Below are 24706 nucleotides of genomic sequence, written 5' to 3' on the forward strand. Positions count from 1 at the left end.
CCCAGCTCTCTCAGAGTCAAGTTCTGATTATTAAATACCTACAAGAGTCCTCATGATGTGCCCCCAGCCCTCATGATCATGGGGTTGCCGTGGAAGCAGTGGAGGCAACTTCTCCCAAGAAGTCGAAGTCTTTTGAGGTAGTAATAATGGTGGTGGTTTAGTTGCTAAGTCGTGTCTGACTCTTGCGACCCCACGGACTGTAGCCCGCCAGGCTCCTCTGTCCATGGGATGCTGCAGGCAAGAATACTGCAATCATGAGTAATATAGCAGATAAAACAGCTTTTGTGTGTGTGTATTATGCATTATCCTAAGCACGTATCTTAACTCACTGAATCCTCAAAAATCCTAGAAGAGTGGGTGAGGAACTGTCGATATTTCCTTGTGTTACAGAGGAGGAAACTGAGGTAGAAACAAATAAAGTATTTTTTCTAAAGTCATAGAGTGGAGACAGAGGATTTAACCCAGGAATTTCGCTTCGGAGTCTGTGCGCATGCGCCCTGCTGCACTGTTGGCTGTAAACCACGGTGCGCACGTGAGGGGGTTACACACCCACAATCCCTCACTCACACCTGTGTATTCACCTCCAGTTACAGTCATGTAGCACAAGACCCCTGTGCCAACTCATCCACACGAAGACAAGCATTTTCCATTCATACACACACACACACACTTACACACACCCAGTGCTCCACTCCAGGCTCAAGGAGGAGGGAGCTGGGCTCAGTGCCCAGAAGCCCGAGGAGCAAGTCCAGCCAAACGTCAAGCAGGCGCAGAGCTGGGTGATGAGCTGAGAGGACGCGGGGTCTGCCTTCCTGCACAGACACCCTTTCCCTGGAGAAGGGCAGGAGCTCTCAGTACCGAGCTGCCCCAGGACAGAAGGGCATTGGGAGCCTGTGACTCACGAACAAGCCACTGTGAGTGGAGGGTCTGCTCTCTCTTGAGACATTCCACATGTGACACTTTATTTAGCCTCATGTCCATCCTGCAACATCTGGGTTCTCATCCCATTGTGTCAAGAAGAAAGTACAGGCTCAAAGAAGTAAAGTGACTTGTTCAGACTCCACAACAGCAAACTGAACAAATGGGATTCTAGTTCAAGAGCCCTCTGCTCTGCCCCTCTTCCTGCCTCAGTCTGTCCACCTGAGACCAGGGAGCAGCAGAGACTCCTCCTAACAGCAGAGGCTTGTCTTTTCTTCCCTGTCCCCCTCTCGTCTGTCCATCTTTCTCTCCCAATGTCCTTCTCTCCTGGTCCTCTTCACTCTGGTCCAGGTTAGAGGTTCCCATATACAGAAGGCCCCTGTTGGGCCTGTGTTTCCCCCCTCCCTGCTCATCAATGACTGAGATCTCTGATTACAAGCCTTCCCGGCCCCTGTCGGCATCTTCAGAGAAATTACAGGGCAGCAACATCACATAGTGTGTATTCTGGATAAAGGCATGTTATCTGAGCACTGTGGGACTCAGATCGTATCTCTGCTCCTATTCCTTAGTTTTTCACTCTGAAAAATGAGAAGCACGGATACCATGCTATCTAAGGCTACATCCTGAAATGGATGGAATGTACTTGCGGCAGGCAGAAGAGATTTAAATTTTTGTGATGCTGAGCCCTCTGAGAGGGACATTCATATCTAAGTCATTAGAGACCACTTTCTGGCCACGAGACATAACAGGGCCTCACTTGGCATGTATGTGGTCTGTCTCCATGAAGTGGTGGCATGAGTACTGGAGTTTTAGGATTATTATAAGGATTAAAAGGAAAAGGATAAACTGGAAGTTGCAAATCTGGTTGGAATACTGTTAGCCCACCCAGTCAATTTTATAATTTTGAATCATTTGCCAGCATTTAAAGGTGGAGGATTTCATAAAAAGGAAATTTCTAGCATTGTTGCACAAGATGAACAATACTGCAACACAGTCCTGCACGGGCAGTGGGTCTCACACTTGAGTGAGCGTCAGAATCTCTTAGCCATTATCAAACACAGATTTGAGATCTTCATCCCCAGAATGTTGATTCAGGAGCACAGAGTGGGGCCTGAGTAGCTGCATCAACATGGTTTCCCAGGCACTGAGGGTGCTGCTCAAGGGACCACACTTTGAAAACCATGAACTAAGCTAAGAGGAGCGGTCTCTTCTCAGGAGGGGACCGTTCTCTCCAGTTTCCATAATCCCCACCATTCCTTATGGTTCCCCTGTACCACCCCCACTCCCGATGCTTTCATCCACATTACTCCCTTGACCTGGAGGGTATTTCAAATTGTGACCTGTAGTCTGCGCTCACAGTAAGCATTCAGGAAAGGGTAGCTTGTTCTTAGTTTACAATCTATGAGTTAAGTTTCATTACTCCTTGTTTTACAGATGAGGAAACTGAATTTCGGCTAAGGGAAAGTGACTTGCTGGAGGAAAAACAGCTGAAAGTTAGAAGGAAGACATTTGCCAAAAACTGTTGGTCACATGTCCCCAGTTACTTCAGTGTTACTAATACACAAACACAAACAACTCCCGGGCACATCTATCTGATATTAACATAGATGATGCAACAAAGATTTTGAATCTTTACTTCATGAATGTAAAGTCACATTTATCAAGAAAAGGAAGCAAGAAAATAGAAAGGAAAAATGGAAATTCTGTAATTGGAGGTGCCATGAGTCAGCTGTAGACATGTCCATCTAAGGTGACTAGAAACAATTGAACATGGAAGATCTGAGAAATTCCCAGGAGCAAACAGTGTGCCTTTAACCACACAGTGGAGTTTTCTCCTGCTGATCTGTTGAACCCATTCAAACTAGCTTCTCTCCATGGAAACTTCTCTGAGTATATGGGCTAACTTGTTTTGTCATCTAGCATCGATCTGTCCCTTTTTCTGGATAACAGCAGCCTGATTTTGCTTAAGGAGTGACTCTTCCTCCAGCCAGGACAGGTGGAATTGAGGCGCCTGTCAATAGAAGTGCCTGCCGTATCCTCCGACCAAGAGTAACTAACCAGATGCACTCCCTGGAACTTGATCTTGATCAAAGAAAGACAAAACACCTAAAAATGGAGGTTATTGAGAGGTGACTGGGGAAGACATTAGTTCTTCTTTGCTTACCATCCTTTCCAAGCTGGGATGTTTCAGTGCTCCTTCAGTCTGAGCTAAACTAAATGAGTAGGTGCTATGGGCGCCAACACAAGATTCCAAAAGGATCTCACTGAAGGGCACAGTCAGGAAGGAAGAGTGGGCGCCCACTATAGCCTACACTCTTCCCGAGCTTTCTTCTCTCTTCCTACCAGTGAGAGCTGATGCCTTTACCACGGTCATCACCAAGTTTCTCATTTTTAAGTCCAATGGCTTTTTCTCTGCCCTCATCCTCCTCCAACTCACAGTTAACGACCTCTTGCCAAAAATGTGAACAGAAGTCTTTGCCAAAATTTCATTCCAGTTAGTCTCAGTGCGAAAACAAAACCCTGATGAAAAGCAGAGCTTCCCTATTTGAAGAATTATGAGTCCGCTCTGGTGAGTCTCTGGGGACTTTTGAAGGCACAGCTTATAAACCTCTTTTAAGGAAAATCATGGGAGACAGAGAGGCTTCCCTGGTGGCTCAGATGGTAAAGAATCTGCCTGCAATGCAGGAGACTCAGGTTCGATCCCTGAGTCAGGAAGATCCCCTAGAGAAAGGAACGGTTACTCACTCCAGTGTTCTTGCCTGAAGAATTCCATGGACAGAAGAACCTAGTCCTCTGCTACAGTTCATGGGGTCACAAAGTTTTGCATCTGAATTCTAGCCCTTGCCCGTATCCATTATGTGAACTTGGGGGAAGAGATGAAACCTCTGAGCTTCTATTTGTATGACTTTATTTCAAAAAATAATAAAAAAATTATTTTAGGGGGACTTCCTTAGAGGTTCAGTGGTAAAGAATCCACCTGCCAATGCAGGAGACATGGTTTCATCCCTGATCCAGGAGGATCCCACATACTGTGGAGCAACTAAGTCCAGGAGTCGCAACTACTGAGTCCATGTGCCCCAACTACTGAAGCCAGTGCACCCCAGAGCCTGTGCTCTGCAACAAGAGAAGCTATCGCAATGAGAAGTCAAAGCACTGCAATTGGGTAATAGCCCGCACTCTCTGCAACTAGAGAAAAGGCCGTGCAGCAAGGAAGACCTAGCACTGCCAAAAATAAATCAATAAAATTATTTTAAAAATGAAAAATTTCTTGTTTGGCCCAACCATGTGACATGTGGGGCTTCAGTCCCAGGCCAGGAATTAAACCTGGGACCCCTGCTTTGGAAGCATGGTGTCTTAATTACTGGACCATCAAGGAAGTCCCAACTTGTAGGACTTTAAGACAGAAGAACCTATTGAGATTATTGTGATGTTAAGAGATGGAGATATACATGCAGGGCTTGCTTGGCACATAGTAGCTTGTCAGTAAGTGGTAATAGATATTTTATATTATTAATTTTACCTCTCTCAGAGTTACTGAGGGATTCTTATTGACTCAGTGACTTGACCAGCACATCAGGACAGGGAACTCACTCTGCTCTTTTGAAGTTACCAGGAGTCCCCATCTCCTCTGAGACTCAGGTTCCTCTAGTGTCAAAGGAAGGATAACTATCTCCATGTGGACACAGTTCAGGGTCTATCTATGCTGACAAATGTAAATCACTAGCAAATCGAAGAGGCCACACAGCTAGTAAATTGGAAGAGCCAGAGCTTGAAGCCCTTGAGTCTGAGTAAAAGTTTCAATCAACACATATGTTATCCCTAGTAAACATTTCATGAACAAGTGCATGAACGAAGTTAATGTCTACTTATGGGCTTCCCAGGGGACTCAGTAGTAAAGAATTCGCCTGTAATGCGGGAGATACAGGAGACTCAGGATCAATCCTGGGTTGGGAAGAGCCACTGGAGAAGAAAATGGCAGCCCCACTCCAGTATTCTTGCCTGGAAAATTCCATGGACAGAGAAGCCTGGCAGGCTACAGTCCATTGGGTCCCTGGGGGACACGACTGAGCATGTCTCCTGCTCCCTCCCTCAACGTCTTTGCCTAAGTGTTCTACAAGCACCATGGACTCAACATTGGCTCAGCTGAATTCACTGTCCTTCCCGCTAAAGACTTGCTTCCCCTACCTTCCCCCAGAAAGCTGAGTGTTGTCCTTCACTCTAACTTTTCTTCACCCTCTGTGAGCAATCTCACAGTAACATCTGTGGGTTGTCACTCCTCAGTTCTCCAGTGAAATCTCATTTCAGAGTAAGATTAAGACATCAGATCATAGAACTGCCCCACTTCCTGACAGCATCTATCTGGAGCAAAGCCAGTTTCCTGAAACTCTCCCCTAAGTAACCTAACTGAAGCCCACATCCTGTAAGTCCTTCAAACATCCTCTTAATGAGATGTCATATTATTCATAGTTCCTTGCTGAAGTGAGTAATAAACCCAACGTGTTCAGTTTGGAAGAGGACCGCTTCTAGTGGTGTGTGGTTGGAAACATTGACAAGTATAAGTCTTTCCCTTATTTTATAGTTAAGCATTGCAAAATTCAGAGATGTTGAGGCATTTGCCTGGGACTACAAGGTATTGGACAACAGAACCAGATCTATCTGTGTTTTGGTTTATTACACTACCTCTATTTTTTGAGTTTTCTATGCTTCAATGTCCTCATATACAGTAAGGCAGTTAGGCTCTGTTGCCCAAAGGTTCTTCCACCTTACTGCTTCTCAGAACTGAAAGCATGAAGACAGTGTTAAAGTTGCTCTGCTTGGGAAGTTGGGACATCCCTTTGCCTCAGGAGCCACCAGATTATGAACAAGTCATTCCCATGATGCCTTGCAACTGGGACAGTCTAATAATGAACTGCAGTGCATCCTGGGAAATACTTTGATAATCTTGGATTGTTGCCCACCACTTACCTCCTACCCTCTCCTCTCAATCATTATTATTCAGTTATTTAAATTTCCACATTATATGATTGCCACAGCTCTTGCCCAACAGGGGAAAACAAGTTGGGAGGGTGACTTGGAAGCTCTGATCCTACTGACCATCTTCCTCTTCTTACACTAAATTCTATCCTCCAACCCACTGAGGGATTCCCTTGTGTGTGGGGGGTGCCAATAACTCTAACAGCCTCAGAATAAAATGCTGTGAGCTGTCAGTATGGGGTTCCCTGAATTTTCAGGTTTGAGAATCTGAAATTGGTGGTGGGAATTTAGCAAATATTTTCCAAGAATCAAAAGACACTCGGTGGGATACATAAGTCCCTTGAGTCCCATCTCCAAGTGTCTGTGGGACTGTGTTAGGACAAAGGCAGCAGAATTGGTCAATGGGTTTTTTGGGAGCTGTGGCCAGAACGGAAAGTGAGAGGGAGTTATTTTGGTTCAGTGGAGTAAACCAGTGTTCTGTTGATGAATGCTGCTATCTGGCACCTGACACTCAAGAGAAAATGAGCTCTCCATAGGGAGTGGTTGAAAACTGAGACTGGAAGAATCTAAGGGAAAGGGAAAAATCACAATAAGAAAAACAAATATATAGAAGAATGGAAGATCATTTAAATGAACCAGTACAGATATTAAAAAACAATTAAAAATTGTAAAAGCAATCCTGACAGGATAAACAGTAAAAGGATCAGCATGAAAATGTAAAGTAGAACATCAAAATCACAAAATGTGAGAGACAGGAGTGTAAAAAGTAGATGTTTTAGAATGTGTTTGAACTGGAGTGACTTTCAGTGTAAAGCAAGGAGGTATAGCTACGGGTCAACATTCTTGAGCTCCATGGTTACCACAAATCAAAAACAGAATAGAGTCACAAAAACTAAAAACAAAGGAACTTAAGCATCCTAAAAGAAAATCAACAAACCACAAAAAGAAAAACAAAATGAAGAAATGAACAGCGAATAACTACAAAAACAACTGGAAAATGAGGATTATAGTGACAAATCATATAAACACACTCAAGTTATTTTTCGCGGATCTAAAACAAATAATCATAAAATTTGTACAGAACCACAAAAGACCCAGAAGTGTCAAAGTAATCCTGGGGGGAAAATACAAAGCTTGAGTCACGACTCTCCCAGACTTCAGACTATAGTACAAAGCTAAAGCAATAAAAGTATTTTATTAACACAGAACCAGACATAGAGATCAATGGAATAGATCAGAATAGAGAGCCCAGAAATAAACTCCTGCACCTAGAGTCACTTAATCTATGACAGAGGAGAAAGGCATATACAATGGAGAAAAGACAGTCTTTTCAGCAAAAGGTTTTGGGAAAGCTGAACAACTAAATATAAGTCAATGAAATTTGAACACTTCTTCATATCATATACAAACATAAACTCAAAATGAAATAAAGACCTTAATATAAGAGAGGATACCATAAAACTCCTAGAAGAGAACACAGGCCAAACATTCTTGGACATAATCAGGCCAATATTTTCACGGATCAGTCTCCAGTGCCAAAAGAAATGAAGGCAAAGATAAACCAATGGGATCTAGTGTGAAGTGAAAATTGCTCAGCTGTGTCTGACTCTTTGTGACCCCATGGACTATACAGTCCATAGAATTCTCCAGGCCAGAATACTGGAGTGGGTAGCCTTTCCCTTCTCCAGGGGATCTTCCCAAGCCAGGAATCGAACCAGGGTTTTCTGCACTGCAGGTGGACTCTTTACCAACTCAGCTATCAGGGAAACCTTATCTAATCAAACTTAAAAGCTTTGGCAGCGAGGAAGAGATCACTAACAAGACGAAAAGACAACCTACCGAATGGGAGAAACTATTTGCAAAATACGTGACCAATAAGAGGTCAATATCAAAAGTGTACAAACAGCTCTTGCAACTCAACATTGAGAAAACAAAAAAATCCAATTTAAAAATTGGCAGAAGACCTAAGGATACATTTTTCTAAAGAAGACATACAGATGGCCAACAGGCACATGAAAAGATATCAACATTGCTAATTATTAGAAGAATGGAAGGGCTTCCCTGGTAGTTCAGCTGGTAAAGAATCCACCTGCAATGCAAGAGACCCCAGTTTGATTCCTGGGTTGGGAAGATCCCTTGGATAAGGGACAGGCTACCCACTCCAGTATTCTTGGGCTTTCCTCTTGGCTCAGATGGTAAAGAATCCACTTGCAGTGTGGGAAACCTGAATTCAATCTGTGGGTTGGAAGATCCCCTGGATAAAGAAATGGCAACCCACTGCATTATTCTTGCCTGGAGAATCCCCATGGACAGAGGAGCCTGGCGGGCTGCAGTCCATGGGGTTGCAAAGAGTCAGACAAAAATCAGTGACTAAGCACAACATAGCACAGAGGGAGGGGACATATGTAAAACTATGGCTGATTCATGCTGATGTTTCACAGAAAACAACAAAATTCTGTAAAGCAATTATCCTTAAATTAAAAAGTAGATAAATTTAAAAACTGACAATGAGATAAAGCATCACATCAGTCAAATGGCTATCATTGGGAATTCTGGAAATACAAGATACAGAAGAGAGAGTCTCCACTCCACAAAGGACAGTGCCTTGTACACTGTTGGTGTGAATGTATATTGGTGCAGCTTCCATGAAAACAGTATGGAATTTCCTTAAAAAGCTAAAAATAGAACTACATCATCAACTATTATATTATGCTGGGTATATATGTGGAAAAAAGAAACTTTAATTTGAATAGATACATGCACCTCAAGGTGCATAAAAGCCTCATTTACAAATAGCCAAGACGTGCACAATGCAAGTGCCCATCAACAGATGACTGGCTTAAGAAATGTGGTATGAAAATAAGCCTGGATTCACAGACATAGATAACAAACTTACAGTTACCAAAGGGGAAAGGAAGGAGAAGGAGTGATAATCTGGGGAAATGACAAGCACGGAGCCTGGCAAATGGCCGGTGCTCACTAAATGTGAGCTTGGTCCTCTTTAGCTAGACTTGGAAGTCCCCTATCCCAAAACAGTGACAGGGAAGGGGGTTCTAAGGACAACTTGACAACTGAGCCTCATGCTCCTTCTTTTCTCCTTCTGAGAATTCAGGGAAATAACACGCCCCAAAGTTTGACCTGGCCCAAGAAGTGAAGGACAAAAGTTTTCTTGTTGAGGTGTCTCTCATCCAGTTTTTCATGTACACTGGCACGGCCATAAGAGGTAGATGTCAGTGTAAGGGGTTGGCTCCTTCTACTTGGTAGGGCTGAGTCTGAGGAGAGGTGATGGGGAGCTGCCCACCCATCTGCATAAAATGAGAAAGACCACCGTTTCCTATGGGTTAGTTCTTAGCTGCAAACAACACAATCCACTCCAGTTAGTTTAATTAAAATATGAATTTATTTAAAGATAAGGCCAGACTCTTTGAAGCCACAGACCTTCAAATCAATGTGAGGAGGAGGCTTCGTCATGAAAAGACCTCTCTCACCACTGAGCTGAAAACTCGATGATGGAAATTCTACTTTCGCCAGTAGAGGGAGAGCAGTGATGGTGGGGTGGAGGATGAAGGTAAGGATGCCGTGAGGAGGAAGATTAGGACAAGAATCCAGATTTAAATCTCAGACTCTACAGATGCTCCAGTCATGGGGAACTTCATTCCTTCCTTCCTCCAATATTTCTGGACCTTCTCCTTTGTGCCAGAAATTGTGGGAAGTGTGAGGGACAAAGGGAAGATTTGCTTTCATGGTGCTTAGAGCAAACTGGATGAGATAGGGCTAAAGTAAGTGGACCTGTGGAGGAAGGAAAGAGACAGATTTCTGCTGAGGAGGGGAGGGTTGAGAAGAAATAAAAGGAGGCTGAAATTTTTCAGAAGCAGATAGAGGCCAGCCTTGGGTGGGTCCTCCTCATACTTCAGCATCTCAGGGGAGCACAGTTCACAGGTTCTCTGTAAAAAGAAAGGAACTTGCTGAATGACATCTCTGAAGGCCCAGACCTGGACACTGTCCACCCTGACAGGTCCTAGACCATCCCAGAAATGTGCAACCACAGTCCTCCCAGGACCAGGATAACCAACAATAAACAAGGGAGTTTTCCAGGCTGAGGTGGGGCACTGAGGAGCACTCCAGACTTGCTCTGCAGAGTGACTGACTCAGTGTTCCCATCTGAAAAATGGGAGCATGTGAGTAGGCTCAGATTATGATGACAGGGCTTCTAGGGGGTGGCCTTTCGCCAAGCTGGTCCATGGAGGACACGCTCAATCCACAGATACTGCTGCCACTTCTCTTGGGAAACAGCGAGGAAAAAAATCACTTTTTTGGAAAGGTGTGTGGCCTTCTGAGCGCCACCTCTTTCCCTCGCCCTTCCCCTCTCCCTCTACCCTGCCCCCTGTCTTACCCCGGGGCCCAATAGCACCACCACAGGTCCTCATGCAGTCCTCTGCGCTCCTGAAATTGTTGCTCTTAGCTTTGCAGCCACCATATACAAAGGTCTCGCAGAACCCAGCCTTGGCGTTGTAGAAGTATCTGATCATTTTGGCCTTGCAGGGACCCGTATATGGAGGCTCTAGGCAGAAGTCAGGCCGCTGGGCTGCAGGGATGGGAGGATCTCGGTTAAAGAGGGAAGGTCATCACAGCTCAGTCTACAAGATGAACAACTAAAACCACCAGTTTGTGATAGAGAGTGATGGGGGGCGGGCAGAAGTGTGAAACGTGAAAAGGCCTTTTGACACCCTGCTTTCCAGGACATTATTATTAATGTTGTTAGGTGTGACAATGACAGGGCAATATTATAAATAATTACATGCCATTGATGAATGTTTATGCATTAATTAGCATGATGCTACTGATGAGTTTCAAAAGTAACACAAAAGAGGGACACATATAAAAATACTCTCCATGTATAGAAATTACTGGAGCTGGACAATGGATCCACGGCTTTTATAATACTATGTTTTCTACATATGTGTGTGGTTGAAACTTCCACCGTTAAAAAAGAAAGCATCACTGAGCCCAGTCTCATTCTGCTCACCTCAGGGCCAGCCAATAATCCGGAGAAGAGTTGCTGGAACTAGGAATAACATTTTTAATTGGAAATTGGGCCCACGGAGATGATAGCATGCTACTGTCTCAAGAAAACCATCTTCCCACAGTATAAATTCCTGTTCCTTTTATACAAAAGAACGGGAGGGCGAAGAGCCCACTGTGGCTACGACAGTGGCAATGGCTAAACTGGACCACCAAGGGTTGCTCATTTACAGTTATCCCTTGATGAAGGTGCCCACCTGGATGCCAGCCAATGGTTGATAGGCCTGCGTGACCCGTCACTATTACAAAAGTGTAAGGAAATCATGCCATAAATGGAGAAAGGCATGGTAGAAAACACACCGGTGTTTACTTTGGTTACCTCATGGAGACTGGAATAATAGAATATTGAGGAAATATTGATACTGTGACTTATAAAAGAAATATTAACTTGGTCTGCATCCCATTCCTGCCACAGAGCTCCTAAAACATTGGAATTTCCTAAGAGATGAGAGCAAAGGGGAGTCTTTTATCATGTGAGGGAGATGAGTTTTGTAAAGCCTCAACCAAAGCCAAGAATGGGGATAAGTTGTCAGGTGAAACAACTGCCGGAGCTGGGTGTGGGAATTTTCATTCCTACTTTCCCTTCTTTCATTGTATCCACATCTCAGGAAGGGGAGAGGGATTGGAGGTTGAATCAATCACAAATGACTAAAGATTTAATGAATCATGATTTGTGATGAAGCCTCCCCAGATATCTTAATATAGCAAGTCATTCAGGTTATTCAAGAGAACTGGAATCAACCCAGGGAACAACACAGGTATATTCTCCATCATGGCTCACTGGACCCCTGCAGCTGCCTGCCCAGGGGCCCCCTGTCCCTGCTTTTCGCCCCCTAGAGGCCATGCTCCACACTGCAGTCGCAAGGACCCTGTTAAAACTCCAGTCCTATCTCGTTGTTCCAACGACCAGTCCCTCAGTGGTTTCCCAGCTCTCTCAGAGTCAAATTCTTATCCTTATAAAGTCCTAGAAGGTTCCTCATGACCTGCCCCCATGGCCTCTCTGCTTCATCCCCTTCCACTCCCCTCCCCTCACCCACTCAGCTTCACACACCCTGGTCTTGGCTGCTGCTCAAACACCAGGCTCCTTTTTGGCAGCTTCTGCTTAATGTCTCCTCATCACATGGGTTTCCCTGATCCTCTACAGCCTCCTGAATCCCCATAACTCTCCTTTCTCACAACACTCATCATGACCTGGCACAGGATTTGCCCCCGTCTTTATTGTCTGTATCCTTCTTAGAAGGCATAATATTTTACTATCTTTTGTTTACAGCTGTTTTCCTATATCAAGAAATACGCTTTTTAGGGACAAAAAGCATAAGTATTTGATGAATATTTATCAAGGGAATAAATCTCCCATTTCATCCTCATGCCAAGTGTACAGTCATTGAAAAGGTTTCACCCACACTTCAAGTGTTGATAACAATTTCTGTGGTCACTTACACGTGTGATCAACTAGCTCTAAATTCAGAGGTTCCACGACCCACCTCCCACGTTCAATAACTTATTAGAGTCATTCATGGAACTCTAAAAAACCCTTTACTTACTGTCCTCAGTTGTTATAAAGCATAAAACTCCAGGGACAGACAAATGGAGAAGAAATATCGGTCAAATGGGGATTTGGGGGTGCTGATCCTCCAGACCCTCTTAAGACTTTCCCCCTTCACAATCCCTTGATGTTTGCACCTCCCCTGAAGCTCTCTGAACACAGTGTGTATGAGTTTTGATTAAGGATTGGAGGTAGGTAATTTGGTAGAATCATTGGCCATTGTTGACTGAACACAGTACTTCTCCTCTCCCCAGAGGGACAGGGTTGATAGTTCTAACCCTTTAATCACCTGACGTTCTAGAACGTTCTAGCATGTTCTAGAATCCAGTCCCGTCCAGACACTATCTAAGGTCCCATCCTTCACTCATCTCATGACTTACAAAAATACAGTGAATTCCTAGCGTTTCAGGAGGCCTGGGGCATGAATCGAGACGAGGATCAAATATGGATTTTGTATGATGCTATGTGAGGTGCACGGGCAAGGCAGTGACCAGGAATAGAGAGTCTCAGAGATGAGGTCCCTGATCTGGTAGAATCAGGTGGAATGCTTTTTTCCCCCAAAACTTAACACGCAATGATATCTATTGAGAGTCAAAAAATGTCCCTAGAATGAGAACTGCCCAATTTATAAGAAGAAATCCAGAGAGGGTTGACAACACTCACCCCACCCCTACTCTCCTGTGCCTTCTATGGACTCCCTTCCTCCCCACCCCAACTTTTAGAGGAGAGGTGAGCCAAGATTTACCTTTGGCCTGGTTGCTGGTGTCACACCCTGGAGTGCTGGCCGCCAGGGTGCCCAGGAGGACCAGAAGGGCTATGGAGAGGCAGAGCCGGCTCAACTTCATGGCCTTGCAAGGAGGGCTCCTGGGGAAAGCTGGGGGTTGACTGTGCTTTTCATACCCCAGGTGAAGGGTGGGAGCAGGAGATAAGGAGGGGAGTGAGGACAGGGAAGATCTGGGGTCAGGCTCGAACAGTCTGTAATCTCCTTACAGAACCAGACTTCCTGTTTCCGCCTGCTAGGGCCAAATGCCCAGTAACAGCATTTCTCAGACTTGACTCTGCCTGTGGGTCTGGTGGAAAGACAGATTGTCATTCCACAGGTGGAATCTTGTCCAATATGGTCACTCAGGAAGCATCCCAGCACCTAGGGCAAGGCATGGCCTGTGATGGATGGTCTGTGAGTGGATGAGAGCAAATCAAAAGATGGATAAGTGAACAGCAGTATGTTAGTTGAAATCCTCCTTTTCAGTCTCCTGCAGATTCATCACCTCTGGGCATCGGTGCCCCCACCATCACTTGACTCAGACTACAGAGACACCTTTCTGAGACTATTGAGGCAGCATCTCAGCTGCCTGGATGTATACTGCTTACCTGGCACTCTTCCAGGCAGAGGCTGAGCTAGAGGAAGAGCTTCTGTATCTGTGGCACAAAGCCTGTTGTGGGAAGGAAAGGGAGTAAGGGGAGGGGGCAAAGGGGAAGAAGGGAGCTGAACATGTCTCCACAGCCTGGCCACCTGCTGGCCCTCACCTGGCTTCACACACAGGAGGGCTGTCTGCCAGAGTGGACCTCAGGGGACCTTGGAAGATCCCCTTAACCACCCTCTTCCTCCTGCTCTCTCCCCAGGGGTTTTGGGACCAGAGCACCTCAGTTTGAGTCCCGGCTCTGCTTTTCTAACTTTGTACTTGAGGATGTAAATCCCCCAGAGCCCCGTGTCTTTACGTGTGAGGTGAGATCAGCGCTGACCACATCACAGGGTTGATGTGGAAGCAATGGAGGCAACAGACATATATATTCCTTTTCCCTGAGAAGTCAAAGCCCTGTGTATAATAATAATAATAATAAGTAATTGTGACAGTTAACACCTAGCTCCTTCTAGATACAGGCATTATCCTTAAGCCTTTGCTGCATATTAACTTACCTAATCCTCACAGTAGTCTTAAAACAGGGGGTGAAGAGCTGTTACTATTGCTTCATGTTGCAGATGAAGAAATTGAAGGCAACAAGCAGTTAAGAAATTTGCTTAAAATCATACATGGTAGAGACAGGTAGAGACATTTGATCCCAGGAATCTGACTTCAAGTCTGTGCCCCATGCACTCTGTTGCTTTGTAAGATGTAAAATTCAGGCCACATGGGAGGGGTGAGACCCACAATGTCTTCACTCATTCTCATCTAGTCATTCCCAGTTAGAGCTATGGTGCACCAAGCCACCATTACACAGTGACCTACCCAGACACAGACAAGCATCTTCACACTAACACACACACACTCACTCACACAAACACACACACACACACTCTGTGCTTCGCTCCAGGGTCAAGGAGAAGGGAGCTGGGCTCAGCGTCCAGAAGCCCCAGGAGCAAGTCCAGCCAAATGTCAAGCAGGCACAGAGCTGGGTGATGAGCTGAGAGGACACGGGGGGCTGCCGTCCTTCACAGACACCCTTTCCCTGGAGAAGGGCAGGAGCTGTCAATACTGAGCTGCCCCAGGACAGAAGGGCATCAATAGCCAGTAACTCACTAAACAAGCCACTGTGAGTGGAGGGTCTACTCTCTCCTGAGACATTCCACATGCATGATTTCATTTAGCCTCATGTCAATCCTACAACATCTGAGATTCTCATCCTATTTTGTCAAGGAGAAAGCCGAGCCTCAGGAGGTGAAGTCACTTGCTCAGGACACATGAACAACAGATGGTACAACGAGGACTCTAGTTTAGAAAGCCTTCTGACTCTGCCCCTCTTCCTGCCTCAGTCTGTCCATCTGAGACCAGGGAGCAATAGAAAGCCTACCTCCCACCCTAACAACAGAAAACCTTCTTTCTTCCTTGCTTATCTGTCATCTATCTGTCTGCCTCTGGCTATCTCTCCCAGTGTCCTCCTCTCTTCTGGCTATCCTCCATCTGGTCCAGGCTGGAGGCCTCTTGACCCAGAAGCTGCCCCTAATGAGGTATCTGTCTTCCCAAGGCCTCAGGCATCCTTGGAGAAATTACATGGCAGAAACATCACAGGGTGTGGGGGAACCTCCTTCTTTACATAAGAGCCCTGGCCCCACAGCTTGAACTTCCTGCTCCCCCCTCCAATTCCAACTCCTGAGAGGAGTGAGGCTGCCTTTAGCTTGCCTTTAGCACCTGCCTTTAGCCTCCCTGAGAAACAGATCCATCAGAGTTGAGTAATGTAGGTGTGGAGATGTTGGTATAATGAGGGACTTGGTGCTGGAAGAAGATCTGAGGAAGGCTTCTGAATAATTAAAAGCTAGCATTTCATTGGAGGTAACTCTCAGGCAGCCTCAGTTTTGATACCTCCTCTTATAGGGAGTTCACTATCACGTGGGCAGCAGGTGCCAGGTGACAGCATTCATCATGAGAACAATCCTTTGTCGCATTCAACCAGTAAAAACCCCTCCCTTCCCTCTGACCCAACCTTGTCCTTTCTGTCCTGACTCTAATTTCAGGAAACCAACTGACCCATTCTACTGTTTTTGTCCTAAAACAGCCCTAACAGACTTGGAGATGGCAATCAAGGTAATTTCCCTCTTTCCCACAACGGTCTTTTAGGGGGACTTCCCCGGTGGTCCAGGGGTTAGGACTCCACGCTTCCATTGCAGGGGTCATAGTTTCAGCCCTTGGTTGGGGAACTAAGATCCCACATGCCATGTGGTGTGGCAAAAAAAAAAAAATTATCTTTTAGATTTTTGTGCAATATTGCTGAGTCCCCTCTATCAGCTTCAGAATATTAGTCCTCAAAGTCTGGGGAATCCCTCTTCCCCACTTCTGACAATTTATGCAGAGGCTGACAGGATGTCCCATGGGGCCCTCAGGATGCCCCATTACTGAGTAGGAGGAGAGAGGTTAGTGGAAAAAGGGAAGGCTTGTCAGTAGGATCAGAGGTCCCAATTCACCCTCTGAATTGCTTCCCCCATTTGAGCAAGAGTGAGGCAACCCACTCCAATGTTCTTGCCTGGAGAATCCCATGGACAGAGGAGCCTGGCAGGCTACAGTACATGGGGTCACAAAAAGAGTCAGACATGACTGACTTACTTAGTACACACAAGGAAATCAGATACTGTGGGAATATGAACGAATGAATGAAGATGACAGAGAGGAAGGGGTAGGAGTAGATGGTGAGCATGGGTCCATGGCTCAGGGAAGTATTTCCCAGGATGCATCACTCTTCTAGGGGATTATAAGGCCCCCTGGTTGCCAGGGATTATGGGACAACTTTTTAAGACTCCACTGGGTACCATTTACAGTGAGTATCAGGACACCTGGCTGAACTTGGGAGCACGGGGATGAGTGAGCAAAGGGCAAGAACACCACCACTCAGTCCTCCTGCTGCCTCCGCCCTGTGTCCCTGGCACCCGCCTGGCAAGCTGGACAGCTGATGGCAAGAGCTACTTAGGCAGCCTGGCTGAGTGGCATCAGCAAGTAGAGGACATCAGGCAAACAACAGGAGAGCGTGAGAACTGCTGGGATGAGAGTGCAGAGATAAGGAGGAAATAAGCGCAAGCAAATTCAAGATAGTGACCGCGGAGCGCAATGCAAATCTCGAGTGCGATCGCAGGAAGGTAATGGTTCAACCGTCTTGTCCTGTGACTGACCGCAAGATGGGAGGTGTGGGCGTGGGGGAGCAGCGGGAAGAACTCTCCAGGCCTGCGGAGCAGGAATGGCCACGGAAGGAGGACAGGAGGCCAGAGGGCGAGATGGCGGCCAAGGGGCTTCCGTACCAGGTCCTCGGCCATGGACTGGGCCCCGATGTTGAGGGAGAGGCTGCTCAGCTGAGGCGGGTTCTGAAATTCACGATAAAGGTCCCCAAGTCCATCGGAAGGATATCGTCTTTAGAAAAAGCTGGTTTAAAGTCGATCATGACGAAGTCGTCCTGGGTATGGCCGCTGCTGCCCTCGCTGGAGCCATCAGAGTGCAGGCCGCCCTGGAGAGATGTAGTCTCTGGGGAATCTGGCGGATTCTCCATGGGATCCGCATCCTCCACCTCCAGGTTCTTGGGAGCAAACATGGCAAAGGGTATGTCCAAACTGGTCAGGGTCACCTGGTTGATGGGCTTGTTGACAAAAGCCTCCACTTTCCAGACAAAGATCGTCTCCAAGACATCGTGGGGGGAGGCCCGTCCTTCGCTGCTGTTTGATACAGTTTTAGGGTCCTCACTGCTGGATGGTGTGGCGGTGCCATCCAGCAGAGGAGTGTCCGGCACAGCCACAGATCCAGGGTGCCCATGCCACGAGATGTTGGGGTCCCCCTGCCGAGATGGAAATATTACCTCCTATACTGCAGTCATATACTTCCCTTGGTGGCTCAGACGGTAAAGCATCTGCCTACAATGCACGAGACCTGGGTTCAATCCCCGGGTCGGGAAGATTTCCTGGAGAAGGAAATGGCAATCCACGCCAGTATTCTTGCTTGGAAAATCCCATGAACGGAGGAGCGTGGTAGGCTACAGTCCATGGGGTCGCAAAGAGTCGGACACGACTGAGGGACTTCACTCACTCTGGGTACCCATTTAAAGGACATCCCAGCTTGCCCAAATGGGGCCAGTTTAATAGTGTTTTCATGTTACTGCCTTGGGGATGATGTGAGCTTGAGCAACATTTATACAACAAAACCTAAATTCCCATTACAGATGAGACAATTGAGGCCTAGAGACTTCAAACAGCAGTTTTGTTTTGTTTTTTAAAAAGAAACAAGAGACCTTTAGAGAGCTGGTTCTGTCCTCACTACTTTGAAGTCTTGGAGAGACTTCTCAATGTCTCTGAGTTTCACTCTCTTTACGTAATAAATGAGGAGAATGCTTATACCTGTCAGTGTCTCCAACCACAGATCACCCAAAATGCTCCTGTGCTAGTTGAACGAATCATACTCGTTACACCCCCTGGGAAACCACATGACTTCTCTTTAGGAGGATTTTAGGAAGAACTGACAAGATGTGGGCTTGTGTTAGGTTATTTTGGGGAGGGTTTCAGGAAGCTGGCTTTGCTCTGGATGTTGGTGAGAAGTGGGACTATTCTCTGACTGGATATCTTAACTCTCAGAAAGGAAGACTAGATAGAGGTTAGAGCTCACTGGGTCTAAGTAGCTGTCATTTAAGATAGGAAGTAGCTGTCATTCAAGATAGGAAGGTGCTCAGTCATACTGGTGCTTTGTGTAATTTAGCTACTTTTGTCTGTGCTCAAACTTGATTACTGAGTGGCTTATTTTGGTCTTAATCCATCTGGCACTTGTGGTAAAGAACCCATCTGCCAATGCAGGAGACATAAGAGATGTAGGTTCCATCCCTGGCTCGGGAAGATTCCCTGGAAGAGGGCATGGCCCCTCACTCCAGTATTCTTGCCTGGAGAATCCCCATGGACAGAGGAGTCTGGGGTCACAAAGAATTGGACATGACTGAAGCAGCTTAGCATGCATCATGGACACAGAAAGACCTTATCTTATGTTGAAGTTTTGTGAAATGTTTATGTTCAACAGGAGAGCATAAGGCCCACTGGGGTGCCCGGTCAGGTCTTAAAACTCAGAGGTTGTTTTTCTCTATCTCTATCAATCTCATAAAATTGTGGTGAGGATTGAAAAGATATTATCTCTGTTAAATGCTTTGTATAGGTTTTGACAAGAGTAACCTTTTAATGAATGTCAGATCTGATAAGAGTAATACTGTTAAAATCTGTTGCTTAGTTATTGTGAATAATTATTAATTTATGCTGCTGCTGCTGCTAAGTCACTTCTGTCATGTCCGACTCTGTGCAACCCCATAGACGGCAGCCCACCAGGCTCCCCCGTCCCTGGGATTCTCCAGACAAGAACACTGGAGCGGGTTGCCGTTTCCTTCTCCAATGCATGAAAGTGAAAAGTGAAAGTGAAGTCGCTCAGTCGTCTCCAACTGTTCACGACCCCATGGACTGCAGCCTACCAGGCTCCTCCGTCCATGGGATTTGCCAGGCAAGAGTGCTGGATTGGGGTGCCATTGTCTTCTCCTAATTATTAATTTATAACTGTTAATAAAAAATGATTTGGTATTAAGGAGAAAAGATTGGCTTCATAACTCACTATGTTGCTCTGTGATCTTGGGCCAGTCACTTCACCTCTCTGAATCACAGATTCTTTCTTTGTGAACGAGGATGCTGGTGTCTGTTTTAAGCAATCCCCAGGTTTGGGTACTTTAAAAAAATAATTTATTTATTTTAATTGGAGTCTAATTACTTTACAATATTGTGGTGATTTTTGAGAACCATGTTGATTACGCTGCTAAAGTTCCTTGAACACCAGGGACTAAAGCAAAGTGTCTAGAAGCACACAGAGTTTTAGTTTCCTCTGCTCCTGACTGCTCTTTAAATTCTCTGTCGACTGTCATAAAGAAAGGAAAAAATAGCATTGATTGTTGTAGTGTCATCTTCTGGAAGTTTATGGTCAGAAAGTTCCCCCAGTGTCAGAGTGGAGTCAGAGTCTCTCTTTCAAATAGATCTCTTTCTTCCTCAGAGGTAACCAAAAGCCCTCTTGCTTCAGTGAGTGATCTCACCCAGGTCCAGCCCTTTTCCCACCCTTACCTTTATCTGACCCTCTGATCAAAGGAGTCAAGTGTTAACTGTCACAATTACTCATTTTTTTAAATGGAGTCTTACCATGTTTTTTTTTTTTTTCATAGTAACTTTATATTTTTTTAATTTATTTAATCATTGCCTTAGATTTTATGGTTGGTTTCTGCTGTACAATAGCAGGGAGCCCAGCCTGGCACTCATTATTATTATTATTACAAAAGACTTTGACTTTACAGAGAAGGAATATATGTCTCTGGCTTCCATTGCTCTCAAGGCAACCCTGTGATATGAGCCGAAGGATCGCGTATAACACGTGAAGACAAAAGAAATTTCTGGCCCCAGGTCACAAAGTTATGCAAAGGCAGAGCTGGGACTCAAAATGAAATCCTCTGATCCCAAAGCCACTGGTGGGGAGACCAGAGTTGGGGGGAAGTTGCAGGCAATCTTCCAAAGTCCCCCATGGTACACTCAGGCAGGCAAGCTCTCCTGCTGGTGAAACAAAGTGAGGGGCAGGGGGTGGTCATACTGCGGAGACATGTCCTGCTCCTCTTATTCTCCTCTCCCCAGAAAAGCAGAGCCTGTGCCCAAGATAGACACGCTCTTCCCCACGACTCACCATCTGCCTGGACCACTGCCAGCTAAAGAGCTGGTGTCTGTCCAGTAGAGATGCTGCCACAATGGTTGCAGAAACCTTACCTGTGTCACACCTTCTAAAGTAGGTGGGGTTGAGGTGTGGGGGTGAAGGGCATTGATGCCCAGGTGTGAAGGGTCCTGCAGGAGGCTGCAAAGGAGGACCTGAGTTCACACACAGCTGTGCGCTTACCTGCCCGTTGGTCTGCTCTTCTCTGTTCACTGACGATCCATCGCACGCCATGCACTGCTCTAGGTGCTGGGATGCTCTGTCAGTGACAAAGTGAGCAAAATTTGCACCTGTGGAGTCACAATCTGTTTTCACAAGACCCACAGGTGAGGTCGAGTTTCAGAAATGCTGATACTGGGGCATTTGGCCCCAAGAGGCAGCAGCAGGGGTTCTGGCCATGTGGGGAGATTACACATTGTACGAGCCTGACCTCAGCTCCTCCGCTTCCCCACTCGCCTTCTTGTCACCTGTATCCACTCCTCAGCTCAGGTTAGAGAAGCTCCATCAACCCCCAGCTTCCCTCAGATGTCTTCCTGCGAGGCCACGAAGTTGAGCCAGCTCTGTCTCTTTGCAGCGCTTCTAGTCCTTGGGGACAACCCAGGGGGTGAAACCAGAAACCAGGCCCAGGGTAAGTCCATGCTCACCTTTCCTCTCTAGGCTGGGGGTGGGAGTGATGAGGGGAGTCCATGGAAGGGGCTGAGGAGCAGGGCTGACATGAGTGCAGCCAACCCTCTCTGAATTTTTTCTGGGACACTAACAAATGGACATGTTATTACATGTTCAGCTTTTAAACAAAAGTACCCCACCTCACCAAGCCAGATCAGAGACCCCACTTCTGAGACTCTCTTTTCCTGGTCACTATCTTTTTCCTAAACCTCAGTGTCGTATAATAACAAGATCCACCTTTATTTATTTGGATCCTGGTTAGTGCTTCAGCCGCCTGAAACTCTTGGGATTTGCTGTTTTTCTGTAAGTCATGATATGAGTCAAGGATGGGATCCTAGACAATGTCTGGATGGGACTGGATCCCAGTAGACACCATCAAATGATTAGAGGGTTAGAACTACCAACCTCCATTGCCTATGGGCAGAGGTGAGGGTACTGAAATTGAGTTCAATCACCAATGGCCAATGATTCAATTAACTTGCCTAGCTCCAACCCTCAGTTAAAAATCCCAAAACATTGGATTCTGAGACCTTCAGGGGAGCTGAACACACAAAGGGATTGTGAGGTGGGGAGAGTCCTGAGAGACCTTGGAACCTCAGCACCCTTGGTTCCCCATTTGTCCTATTCTTCTCCATTTGGCTGTCCCGGGGTAAAAGGCTTTCTTGAGTTCTGTGAATGGTTCTAATAAATTGCTGAACATGGAAGGTGGGTCATGGACTCTATGAATTTATAGTGAGTTGGTCACCCTTATGAGAGACCCTGGAACTTGTGATCAATACCTGAAGTGTGGGCCACCTGCAGGGAGGGAGTCCTCACCCTGTGGCATCTGGGTCACCTCTGTGGATTTAGTGTCAGAAGGGAATTCCCCAAGCTGGTGTGGGGGAATCAGTCGCTGTTGGTAGAGACCCCCCATGTCTGGTGTCAGGGAAAAAACCCAGACTCACTCTTCTTTATCATTTGGGTCTGAGGTGAGATTTGGGGACAGGGGACTACTGTGTTAGGAACAGTGCACTCAGAAACCTTTACCAGTTCTCTGCATTTTCAGAATTCCTGGCAGAATCAGGTAGTTTATTAAATGGGCTATGACAGGATATTGTCTAGTTCTGATGCTACCACCTACATTCTATGTGTCCTGGGGCAAATTATCTGCAGTTTCCTCAGCTGAATGGTGGGGAACAGATTACATGAGTTTTTTGAAAGGCATTGTATTCAGTCCCTAAGTTGTGTCTGACTCTTTGCAACCCTATGGACCATAGCCTGTCAAGCTCCTCTGTCCATGGGATTCCCAGGCAAGGAGTGGGCTGCCATTTCCTTGTCCATTGAAAGGATTGCCAGTCATGAATATAGAGTTTACACAGTCATGGTCCATGATGTCCATTTTCTGCCAAAACGTTTTAGTTTGAAAGACTAAACCGTACCACCTCCCCCAAAAGAAACAAGTGCCAAATAACAATCATTTCTCTGTTATGAAGTTAATCAGAGAGTTGAGTGACAGCTTAGTGTCTTCCTTCCAGAGGCAACTTGCAGGCAGAGCAAGAATGCAGTGCCGGGGTCCAGCCCAAGCAGGATCCAGGGATACCCTCAGAATGAATGGCGTCGGTGAGAGAGATGAAAGTAAAAGGAGAGAGAAAGAGGCTGATATTCCTTGGTTTACACAGAAAACCAATAAAGCCCCTGACACGGGATTTGCTCTGTTCACGGAGGCCTCAGGCGCCCTGTTGATGGGGCGAAGATGCAGAGTGCCTTCTGTAGAGGGTCTTAGAAGCCCGGGCAAAAAAGTGAACTCAGAGAGCCTCTGTGCTCCAGGGGATCAGCCTGAAAAGAGAGAGAGAGAGAGAGAGAGAGAGAGAGAGAGAATGACATGGGGAGACCAAGCATAGGTGGAACAAGATCTGCAGCTTTATTTCCAAAAGGAGCTTTTATACCCTGAGTTACACATTTCCAGAAATGAAAGATGCAGGGTCATACAGAGTCAGCTCAACATTCCATCAGTTTTACCTTTATCGAAACCAGGACATTTCCTGCATACCTTTCCATTTACAAGGGTCTTATGTTATGTACATTATCTTCTGGCCCTGTGGTCTGCTAACATTTTATGACTCTTTCCTGATAAAGGCTGGTCAACCAGAAAACTTGTTTTTTCCCTTAAAGTGTTTTTTCTTTATTTTTCTAATCTGTGTCCCCCTCAGAAAACAAAGTTACATTCTTATGGAGCAAAGGTGCAGTGGGTTACAACAAAGAAAGAACTTATTAACTCAAGGGTCTTATGTTGCTAATGCCAAGGCTACTTCTTGTTTTTCTTACATTCTAATTATATTAACTAATGCACTCCTAGGCGCACATTGGGTAAGGGATAAGGAAACTTGGTAGCAAACTTTGGCTCAACAATGCAGTATTATTTTAATAAAACTTTTTTACGGCTCAAAGGTTATGGTTGGGATGTTGTGAACAATCATGTATGTTAGTTGCAAGAATATGGATAAACCTGCCAAGCAGGCTAGAATGCTAACAGAGGGGTTAGAATGGAAATACTCCTTTCAAGCCCAGGAGACTTATTAATTAGAGCCCTAAGTTGATTTTCTTCAGAGAAAGGTGGTCGGGCATAGCCCCCTGTTAATGTCAGAAGAGTTGGTGAAAAGTACAATATAGTAAACAGTAGACAGACAGATTGGTTTCGGGGTAGATGCTTGAGCAGGTCCATGGAGTCCCTCAAGTCCTGATCTTCCTTGCCTGTCAGATCTCCTCCGCATGGCCTTGTCATGGGAGGGATCTCCCATGCTGGCTCCTGGCATCTCCCCCATTTTTATGTTTTAAGACAGCCAGATGTAATTCAGTCGCGAGCTTCTGAGTGCTCTGTCGAAGAGTTCTACCAATACAAGGAAGAACAATTATGAGAAGTAGAAGCAGAGCAGCCAAAGCAGCATAGCTAAAAATAGTAGACAGAATTTTTTTCCTGAAATAAAGTGCGAAAATGTATGAAAAACGTCATTTGCTGCTCCTGCGGCAATAAAATCCAATCAGGAATATTCCATGGTCTTTATCTGATTGTAAAGTTTTCCTAAGTCTAAACTAACGCTGGAGCTATTCCATACTCCCGAAATGTGGTTTTTAATTCTCTCCCAGTTATAATCTGTCTCGTTTACTTTCAGGGGTGTTACACAAATCACCGGTAATCGGCATGACAAGACAGTGCCAATTTCACTTTTAATTTCTGTAATTCCGTCCCAATATGCATCACCTTCTCCTCCAGGGCATCTACCTCCATTTCTAGTTTCCTATCTATAACTTCCTGTGTTGCTAATGATAAAGAGACATTTTTAGACATAGTATCAACATATTGAGC

At 45.8% G+C, this 24706-nt stretch overlaps 2 protein-coding genes across 2 annotated transcripts; both read right to left on the reverse strand.

Annotated features, from left to right (window-relative positions):
* Positions 1-9273: 9273 nt before the first annotated feature.
* Positions 9274-13416, reverse strand: LOC404103 (spleen trypsin inhibitor). The gene is made up of 3 exons (NM_205786.2): positions 13266-13416; positions 10286-10477; positions 9274-9836 (listed from the first exon to the last, which is right to left on the reverse strand). The coding sequence occupies exons 1-3, from the start codon at positions 13363-13365 to the stop codon at positions 9826-9828; spliced, it is 303 nt and encodes a 100-aa protein (NP_991355.2). The 5' UTR covers positions 13366-13416; the 3' UTR covers positions 9274-9825.
* Positions 13417-16318: 2902 nt separating this feature from the next.
* LOC112449240 (autophagy-related protein 13-like) lies at positions 16319-22276 on the reverse strand. The gene is given in 4 exon segments (XM_059892797.1): positions 16319-17323; positions 17326-17794; positions 20881-21002; positions 22180-22276. Coding segments are annotated over 4 exon segments (1074 nt in total). The 3' UTR covers positions 16319-16937.
* Between the last annotated feature and the right edge of the window lie 2430 nt (positions 22277-24706).

The sequence above is a fragment of the Bos taurus genome, chromosome 13 (assembly GCF_002263795.3).
Source record: "Bos taurus isolate L1 Dominette 01449 registration number 42190680 breed Hereford chromosome 13, ARS-UCD2.0, whole genome shotgun sequence".
Lineage (NCBI taxonomy): Eukaryota > Metazoa > Chordata > Mammalia > Artiodactyla > Bovidae > Bos > Bos taurus.

Bases quoted from the DNA above. Each gene is read 5' to 3' on its own strand.
- LOC404103 (NM_205786.2), bottom strand. From the start codon at position 13,365: ATGAAGTTGAGCCGGCTCTGCCTCTCCATAGCCCTTCTGGTCCTCCTG. The intron at 10,478-13,265 runs GTAAATCTTGGC...CCATCCCTGCAG, and splicing joins CACCAGCAACCAGGCCAAAG to CCCAGCGGCCTGACTTCTGC.